The sequence below is a fragment of the Ovis aries genome, chromosome 3, assembly GCF_016772045.2.
Source record: "Ovis aries strain OAR_USU_Benz2616 breed Rambouillet chromosome 3, ARS-UI_Ramb_v3.0, whole genome shotgun sequence".
Lineage (NCBI taxonomy): Eukaryota > Metazoa > Chordata > Mammalia > Artiodactyla > Bovidae > Ovis > Ovis aries.
Genome location: NC_056056.1, coordinates 4,477,907 through 4,488,100, shown reverse-complemented (window position 1 = coordinate 4,488,100; position 10,194 = coordinate 4,477,907). Strand labels below are relative to the sequence as shown.

At 45.9% G+C, this 10,194-nt stretch overlaps 1 protein-coding gene across 4 annotated transcripts in view; it reads right to left on the bottom strand.

Moving 5' to 3' along the window:
- Positions 1-10,194, bottom strand: part of TTF1 (transcription termination factor 1) — a 28,654-nt gene continuing 18,460 nt past the window's right edge. For 2 of the 4 annotated variants that reach the window (XM_027966240.2, XM_015094122.3), the window contains 4 exons: positions 7,501-7,590; positions 6,238-6,303; positions 1,489-1,574; positions 1-274 (listed from right to left, as the gene is read on the bottom strand). In XM_027966240.2, coding sequence (XP_027822041.2) covers positions 90-274; positions 1,489-1,574; positions 6,238-6,303; positions 7,501-7,590 — 427 coding nt within the window. In that variant the 3' untranslated portion in view covers positions 1-89. Of the gene's footprint in view, positions 275-1,488; positions 1,575-6,157; positions 6,304-7,500; positions 7,591-9,420; positions 9,710-10,194 lie in introns of those variants that run through there. The other 2 variants (XR_003588597.3, XM_027966241.3) reach the window with 2 other exon arrangements.

Sequence of the window (10,194 nt, the reverse complement as noted above, 5' to 3'; positions counted from 1 at the left end):
TTTAGTAAAATCATTAGTGAAAATATCTTTATTGACATCTATAAATAAAACCAAACCTAGAAAAATGGACAAGAGAGAGTAACAGCTGCTTAACTTTTTTCATCTCTGTCTTCTCCCTCACTGTCGTCGTCATCATAATAAAAGATGTCTCGAAACAGGAAGACGGGCTTAGGGGCTGCTGGAGCCTGGATCTCAGTCCCCTTTTTCTCCATCTTCTTCTCCAACCTCTCTTTAAGCAGCGGTAGACTAGTCTCATACAGGTAGTCTATGATCTCTGAAGAAAAGAGATTGAATCTTGAGATGGTCTGACAATGCCTCTTCTTAAAGTCAAGGACAGAGGGTGCTTATGATGACAATGTATCGCTACTGGCTTTACTGTGTGCCAAGACCCAGCTCTTACTGGTTCACTCACAGTCCCTCGTTCAACCTGCTAAAAAATCCTTTGAGAGGTAGGCGCTATTGTTCACCCATTTTTCAAATGAGGCATAAAGACATTATGTAACTTGCCCAAAGTCAGGGAGTCAGGAGGGTAAAGTCAGCTTCAAACCCAGGAAGTGGGGTCTGCTGAATGCAGGAAGCAATTTGTCACACACTACAGAGCAGAGTATCAGTCAAGCCAGCAGTTCCCAAACCCTGATGCTGGGCAGGGTATTGGCGTCTCTGCTGTAAGTTTGTTAGAGAAAAATCTAGCCTCTGGACCCAGCCTAGACATTAGGATGCACTGTATCTGCAGTGAAACCCAGGGTAAGTCCCCAACATAGCAACCTTCCAGCTGAGAACTCTCAAAATACGAATATGTGTTTGCATCTCCAACTGTGTAAGTTAGCTCCCGTGTCTGGTGTACCTTGTCACATGCACGCATCCTCTGCAAGTGGTTTTGCTTTTGTGTACTTTACAGTACACTGCTTCCTCGCAAATCACTCACGAAAGGCTGCAGAGAAAGAGCTGGGCACATCCGGTTGTCTGTGAAACAGTGTGTGTGCAGGCACGTGGTGTGAGCGTGTGTGAGTGTACGGTGTGTGCAACCCAGGATCACTCGCAGTTACACGTCAAGTGCTTGCTAAGTGCCCAGCACCCTGGCGACCACATTTCACAAGTCTGTCAGCTCTTCTAGTGCATTCAAACAAAGGTGGGGGTTGCATGTGTGTGTGTTCACTTGCTCGGTTGTGCCTGACCCTTTGCGACCCCATGGACTGTAGCTTGCTAGGCTCCTCTGTCCGTGTGATTCTCCAGGCAAGAATACTGGAATTGGTTGCCCTTTCCTTCTCCAGGGGATCTTCGTAACCCAAGGATTGAACCCACGTCTCCTACATTGGCAGGCAGGTTCTTTACCACTGAGCTGCCAGAGACACCGCAGGTAGGGATTATAATTTGTCAGTTTTCAATTTGACGAATCCGAGGTTCCAAGAAGTCACCTGCCCAAGGTCACACGACCAATGTGTGCCCACATGTGCTGTTTTTAACTATTCAATTACTAAAAACACTGACCTGGGAAAGTCTTCTTCTGCCAAAAGGGAACGCAGGTAGCTTTCAGTTTATAAAACTTAGTTTGGACGTAAGACGGGGGAACATCCCTTTAGAAAGGAAAAGGTATCAAAAAGTTAGTGGCAGTTCAAAATAACTCATTTCAGTCCTGTGTACTAAACGCGCTGATTAAGGGGTGGTCTACAGACACAAGTAGCTTTCTTAATCCTCGTGTCTACACATGTGTGAGAAAAATAAGACATATGAAAAGCTGCTGTTCACTTAAGCACACACATACGAAAGGAAGAAAAACAGCAGGACAATAAGATGAATTCTGTCCAAACTAGAATAAACTACCAGAAAGGAAGACAAGCTGTGACACTAGCGTACACAGGCTGACGCTTACGTGTCATCCGCCTGGCTCTGAGCTCGCCACGGAGCAGCCACAAGCCTCACCATCGCTCTGCGAGGGGGCTCCGACTCTGAGCCCTCACTTTGGAGATGGGGAAACCAGGGCACAGAGAGCCAGCCAAGGTTTTATAGCTGCGAAGGGGAAGGGCTGGGACGTCGCTTGGGTCCATTACAAATTCTACACTTTTTTGGCTATCAGATTTTTTTTTTAAATTGAAGTTAATTTATAATGTTAAGTTTCAAGTGTGCAGCAAAGTGGTTCAGTCACACACAGTCACACACATTCTTTCCTCAGATTTTTTCCATTATAGATTAGTACAGGATATGGCGCATAGTTCCCGGTGCTATACAGTAGGGCCTTGTCGTTTACTTTATATAGTTGTATATGTATGTTAATCCCAACTCCTAATTCATCCCCTCACCCCTTCCTATTCTCCTTCGGTAACCATAAATCTGTTTTCTGTGTCCATGAGTCCGTTTCTGTTCGTAAATAAGTTCATTTGTATCATTTTTTTAGATTCCACATGTAAGTGATATCACATGATATTTGTCTCTCTTTGACTTATTGCACTTGACTACGATAATCTCTAGGTCCATCTATGTGGCTACAAATGGCATTATTCACAAGTCCTACACTTTAACTACTACGGTTAGGATAACTATATATTTATCACAATGCAAAGGCAGGGGTCTGGATTTTTAATTTTGCAAAGCTAAAGAACGTGGACACTTACGGTGTGCTGGTGAGTCAAATTCATTTTCCACTTACAATAAGCAGGATGGAAACAACCAAATCTTAAAAACTTTTTTTTTTAATTGAAAATTCGCTAATGTCACTTCCTGGGCATGTGAAAGTGAAAGTCACTCAGTTGTGTCCGACTCTTTGCGACCCCACAGACTATACAGTCCAGGGAATTCTCCAGGCCAGAATACTGGAGTGGGTAGCGTTTCCCTTCTCCAGGGGATCTTCCCAGCCCAGGAATGGAACCCAGGTCTCCTGCATTGCAGGTGGATTCTTTACTAGCTGAGCCACAAGGGAAGCCCTCCTGGGCATGTCTTCCCCCTTAAACCATAAAAGTGTGACATAATTTGTTTTGACAGTTAGCTAATCTAGATGTTATATGATCAGCGGGAATAATTTGATCTGCTACACATGTGGAAGACAGCTGGGCTCTTTATGCCTCTTTGTGGCAGTGGCGGCTTGCCGAGCACACTCTATGGCCCACGCACTGTCCCCTTCAGTCCTGATTATGGACGCGTTCAACCATCCCACAAATGAGGAATGGTGGTGCAGAGACAAGCAAGGGGCCCACCTGACGAAGGCCGGCTAAATACCAAGCAGAGTCCCAGGATTTGACGCCCGGTCCGTCTGACTGCAGAGGCCAAGTTCTAGGGCATCCGGAAAACCATCCTTCTTCCCACAGTGCCCTGTGCCAGACTGCTCTGCCGATCAAAGCTTGGGCTTCAAGAAGTAACAGTTTCCAGTGAAGTGGGTGTTACATCTCATTAGGCAAGGATGCTGTCTTTAAAATCCTGCCTAAATAGTTCATGAGGGAGGCTTCAAGAACCTGAGGGGACCAAACTTTCAATTTAATTATTTTCACTGTTTTAATTTATTATTAAAACTTTGAGAACGTTCTACTTCCAACAGTATTTGACTGGATGCCATGATGTCTATTTTATAGCTTTGAGATTCCTAAATCCCCTTTTTCTTCTTTTTAATTTTTTGGCCATGCTGCACAGCATGTAGGATCTTAGTTCCCCGACCAAGGATCAAACCCACACCCCCTGCATTGGCAGTGCAGACTCTTAACCACCGCACCTCTAGGGAAGTCCTGAGATTTCCAAATTTTAACTAGAACATTCAATATTTAAGTATATAATTCTACTTAAAATCACTAAAAATCCACTCTAAGAAATGTGATTTGAGGCAATGTTGCAAGATACCCAAACATTTATTGGAAAAGTCAGGGTTTCTCAAAAGTGGTTTGATATGGCAAAGGGAGAGATGTGTCCACGTGAATACTTTTTGGGGTGGGAGTTGGTGGGATGCACAGCAGGATCCCCTTCCTTCAAAGCCCGACACCTCCCCCTTAGGGACCCATCGACTGAAGAACAGATGGCGTGCTGCTGAGATGAGCTAGAAAGAACGGAGAGAGTTTGGAACTGCGGGCGTGTGTGACTCTTTACAGGGCCTGCCACTAAATGATTTCAAGGCCAAGTAAAATCAAACAACCAAAACTGATTGTGCTTTGTCCATAATCCTGAGATGTAAATAACTAACCACTATGCCTTATGGTTTGAAACTCCAATACTTTGGCCACCTGATGCAAAGAACTGACTCATTTGAAAAGACCCTGATGCTGGGAAAGACTGAAGGCGGGAGGAGAAGAGGACGACAGAGGATGAGATGGTTGGATGGCATCACCAACTCAATGGACATGAGTTTGGGCAAACTCCAGGAGTTGGTGATGGACAGGGAGGCCTGGAGTGTTGCAGTCCATGGAGTCGCAAAGAGTCAGACAAGACTGAGCGACTGAACTGAACTGATGCTTTATGGACTATGCTTTGTCCATAATCCTGAGATATAAATAACTAACCACTAGAACCAGTATACACCCTTCCTAATGGATCGATGACAACCTCACATCAGCAGCCACGCTTCTGAAAGGCAGCCAGGCTGCGGGAGCCCTGCTCCCTGCTCCACCGTTCAAACCTAAAGGCCAGAAGGTCCCTCGATGCCCCGCTTCCCAAAGCCCACCAACCCTGAGCCCCACAGTGCCTGCCAATCTGCTGGGCTTAGAGGCACAGGGCTATGCCGGTCAGGTTTCCCTGTTGGGCCAGCAGCGACTTCTATCTTAGGAGGGGTGGCCTCTCCTTCACTGGCTGAAAATGCAAGGACCGTAGCAACAAAGGCAGAGAGTGACAGCGGATGAGAGTGAGATGGCACTCCTCAGGTGAGAAATGCAAATGATCAGCACAGCGAGGCCTGGAGAGGAAGAGGAACCTGAGGGGGTCTCAGAATATCTCCCCGCAGCTGTTTCCTACCACCAAGAGAGAAACTGTCACTTTTCTACAAGGGGAAATGAGGCAGAGCCCAGGGGTCGATGTCAGAACCACAAGCCTCAGGACAAGGTGGGACCTGGTGAGAGAGACACAGCCCCGCCCATGAAGGACTCCCAGGTAAAATATAAAACTCAAATCTAGCCATGAGGGAGCCTCCGACAAGCTTCAGCTGGGGCAAGCTCTACAGGACGACTAGCCTGTGTTCTCCCATAGTTTCAACATCATTGAAGACAAAGGGGTTAACAGATACATGCTGCTGTGTATAAACAAATAAACAACAAGGACCTCGTGTACAGCCCAGGGAACTATATTCAACATCTTGTAATAATGGAACAGACTGTGAGGGACTTCCCTGGTGGCCCAGTGGTGAAGAACCTGCCTTCCAACGCAGGGGGCGTGGGTTCCATCCCTGGTCAGAGAATTAAGATCCCACGTGCGGAGGGGCAGTGCCACAACAAAGACTTAGTGTAGCCAAAATAAATACGATTTTTTTGAAATGGAAAAGAATCTGAAAACACACACACACACACACACACACACACACACACAAAACTGAATCGCTTTGTTGTACGGGTGAAACAAATCAAAGACACTGCAGTGACAAAAAGAAAGAAAGACAAAGGCAGGAGGATTTTGCGGATTAGATGATGCTAAGGAGACAGATCCTGGGTTGGATCCTAAGATGGGGGAACGTGCTTCGAAGGGCATTTCTGGGACAACGGGTGAAATCCGCGTGGGGCCGTGTGTTAGAGAAGAGCACTGCACCCACGCAGACGCCCCGGGCGTGATCACTGTGCCGGCTGATGCAGGGTACCATCCTTGCTGAGCACACGTTGTCCACCACTAACTCTCAAGTGGTTGATGGAAACAATTCTATTCCCTTGGAACGGGGAGCAGGCGGGGCACAGGGAGGGAGGGATGACAGAGGCAACGTGGCAGATGGCAGGAGGCTGGTGATGGGTGAGGACCACGTGGGTTCCTCCCGCCAGCCGTAACTGGTGAGTTCTTTAAGGGACTCCACACACGCTTCATCCACTCTTCTCAGGTGTCCTGGGGGTGGAGATGGGGGCTGGAGCAGAGGGAGGGACGGTATGATTAACCTGGTCTGGTACTAAGGCGGGGCAGGGGCGGTTCACCAATGCACTACATTTCATAAGGTTCATAAATATAATTCATAAGGTGAGTGACATAAGCGGCGTGAACTTCAGTCCTGTTCTTTGAAGTCTGATAGCCAGTCATTTATTAGAAGTCACCTCTTATCTTTTCATTGGCTTAATATTAAACAAATGGCCTTACCCTATGATGCTAGCAAGATCTTCCCAGTCTATTTCATTAACATCTTGCACATTTATTTCGTACAACCTATGAGAAAAAAATAAAAATTAAGTTTTCAAGCCAAAATTCAGCATGATGGCCATCTTCATGGACTCACAGAAATTAAGAGCTGGAAGGCCTCAGCGTGTCCACCTCTATTCCAGCTCCCTGTGTTACCCAGGCCCAGTGGGTAACACAGGCAGGCAAACCCATCGTTAGCCCAAGGTCACGGGGTACGTGAACTCCAGACCAAAAAGCCTCCTCTCCTCCTCCTGAGCCCTCTGCACCTCCCACCAAGCCATGTTGCCTCCTCAAGGTAAAAAACATTAACTTCACAGTTAATGTTCAATATCCTATGATAAACCATCATGGAAAAGAATGAAATATGAAAAAGTATATTGTATATATAGAAATATACATATATATGTATAACTAAGTCACTTTGCTGTACAGCAGAAATTAAATCAACTTAAGACTTCCCTGGTGACTCAGACGGTAAAGCGTCTGCCTACAATGCGGAAGACCTGGGTTCAATCCCTGAGTCGGGAACATCTCCTGGAGAAGGAAATGGCAACCTACTCCAGTATTCTTGCCTGGAAGATCCCATGGACGGAGGAGCCTGGTGAGCTACAGTCCAAGGGGTCACAAAGAGTTGGACACGACTGAGCGACTTCACTTTCACTTCCTTTCATACTTCAATTAAAAAAAACAAACACAAGCTCACCATTCAACGCAGACACACAGGAGTAGTGACTGTATACTCAGCACTGACTATGCGGCAGACACTGGGTTAAGGCCTCGTACCCACGAATCCATTCACCCTCGACACTATCTGATGAAGCTGGCGGGACTGTGTCTATTCTGCAGACCAGGAGATGGACTGAGAGCTCGGGTCACTGTTGGGACCACCAACACGATGCACCCTCACTGGAACCCAGGCCCGCCTGACTTGAGAGGCCCTCCTTGTCTCTGCTAGTCCCTCTGGTAGAGAACTAAAGGGGGGCGGGATCCCAGCCAGGCCAGCGTGGAGAACGAGGAAGCCCACTGAGGAAGGAGCAGCGGCATCCCTGACAGAGAACAGGATGAAGGAAGCTGCACAGGGTGCCCAGAATCCAGAGGCTTCTTCTGCTCTTCGGCGCCCCTCCTTTGACACAAGCCCAGGTCCATTAGACCCACAGGCTTGGTTAACTACTCTTTGCCTAGAGAGAAAAACAGGTAAAACAGTGTTGCTGTCTATTTCTGTACCTTTCAATCAGATTGATCTTGGCCTGCAGAGCGTTCACTCCTCGGTACACATCCCGACCGTTCGTCATCCTCTTGGTTAGAATTTCCGTCCTGTGTTAAAAGAAAAACAGTTTACTTTCAGGGTCAAGTTTCCATGAAGATGTCCTTTGTTTTCCTCACTGAAATTGTCCTTATTCAGGTTGTTGTTCAGGCTGTAAGGTGGTATCTCAGTGGTGCTTCCTCCAGGATGAAAGTACCTAAGTTCCATAAGGAACCTGAGCACCGAAGATTCGATGCTTTTCAATTGTGATAGTGGAGAAGACTCTTGAGAGTCCCTTGGACAGCAAGGAGATCAAACCAGTCAATCCTAAAGGAAATGAACCCTGAATATTCATTAGAAGGACTGATGCTGAAGCTCCACCTGACTGGAAGAGCTGACTCATTGGAAAAGACCCTGATGCTGGGAAGGACTGAGGGCAAGAGAAGGGGGTGACAGAGCAAGAGATGCCTGGATGGCATCACCGACTCAATGGACATGAGTGAGAAAACTCTGGGAGACACAGGAGGACAGAGGAAACCAGCGTGCCGTAGTTGGTAGCATGGGGTTGCACAGATGGACATGACTCAGTGACGGAGCAGCAACCCAGTCCCGAGGCGTTACACGCTCCAGCACTGACGTAGCCCCCAGCCCTGGCTCACCTCCCCTCAAGTCACAGAGAAAATTAAAGAAATATTTGGAAAAATTAAAAAAAAATTGTCCTTATTCAGAACTACTTTCTAACTTTTGCAACCCATCACTGCTAGCATTTACCACCATCAAGAATATAGTTGTTTTTAAGTGGGAAAGTACAAATAAAGTGATAGAAAGCTGTTGATTATTTATTGAAACTGGATGATGGATACAAGGAGTTCTAAGTTAGAGTGTCATAAAATTTTAATGATAAACAGTTAAACAAAGGAAGAAAGAAAAAATAAGCCTGCTTGCTGGTGCTAAAGGGTGCTATGTAGACTCAATTTATTTTTGCTTGCTTATAAAACAGGAACATGGCTGTTATTACCTGTGAGCTGCTGAAATACCAAATAAGACACACTGAGTAAAGTGATAAATGATTCAATGATTCCTCTAAGGCTCAAAGGCTCCTAATGAAAGCAGGAACCTAATTAAAAATATTTAAAAAGTGCTTCTCTTAAACAGTGAAATTTGTCACAATCTGATGGTCACAAGCTGTGACATTTGCTTTCCTGAGAAGAAAAGAAGAAGAAGAAAAAAGAGAGAAGATACATGATTCATACGCGGAAACCGACACTTCCTGGTCGGCTGCCCATGTCCCCTGTTTTGAAATGTACCACCTGATGCCACTTCAGTGTTTCATGAAGTAAATCGATGTTCAGTGTTCCAGTTTTCTACAGTTTCTTCCAATTAAAAGACACCCTGCATGTTATTTAGTTACACTGATTCTGAGGCATGGCCCCTCTTGGTGGTTTCCTTTCTAAGACACTGGCGTCTCATCTCTAAGGCTTATCACCCAACTCTTTTTCTTGGCCACACGACTTGCAGGATCATAGCTCCCCGAGCAGGGATCAAACCCAGGCCTAACCCAGTGAAGGCATGGAGTCCCAACCACAGGACACCAGGAAGTCTCATTGCTTTTTGTTTGGCCACAACCTGCAGCAAGCAGAGCTTCTCCGACCAGGGACTGGACCTTTGGCCCCTGCAGTGGAAGTGCAGTCTGAGACCAGCGGACAGCCAGGGAAGCCCCCCCACTTCTTTAAGTCTAAGATACCAGAGGTAGAGAGGTCTCTGATTCCTCCACAGTACCCGTTTCCTCACCTAAAACTTAATCTGTTCTTTGGAGTTTATGTCCTGAGGACAGTCTCCTAGAAAAATAAAGAAGTACCCTACAGCAGAGCTGCAAGGAATATACACGGTACACAGTATAATCCAGGAGTTTGCTTTTAATGCACAACATGCCCACTCTGGAGTCCATTCTTCTTTAATAGTCACGTCGATGGAGCCCCCTTCGTGTAGGAGGCCTGGGGCGTGAGCTGCAGGACCACTGCTGCAAGCTATCATGTTGCAGCTGAAAGTTCAGCTCAGACTTTCCAGGGCTGAGAAATACCACCCCAGGCAAAGAGTATGCAGCCAGAGCTGGACTGAAACCACTTCCACGGATGCACCTGAAAACTCCTAGGCTGAACGCATGACCGCCCTGCTTCGGCAAAGGGGAGTCTGAATGCGAAAGAGAAAGCCAGTCAAAAAAAAAAAAAACCAAGGCCAAAGAAAGAAAAAATAAAGAGGGAGAGCTATTTCTGATCATTAGGCTTGTGATTTCTCTCCTGAATGTTAGTTTTGTACTTTTTTTTTCATGCTATAAATAGGTAACAACCTTGTTTTATGAAGAAAGGGACAGAGTGAAAAAACCAGAAGTCAATACAATATTCATAATATTAAATACAATATTTAATATTAAGAAGATTCAAGTTCTATTTATGAAACAGACATAGAAAACAAAGTTTGGTAACGAAAAGGTCAGCAGGGGAGGGACAAATTAGGCGATGGGGAGTAGCAGATATAAACTACTAGGTATGAAACAGACACACAAGGTCCAAGCACAGAGAACTGTACTCAGTATCCTGTAAATATTGGAAAAGAATTTGAACAATTCTCTCTATATAACTGAATCACTTAGCTATATCTCTGAAACTAATACAACG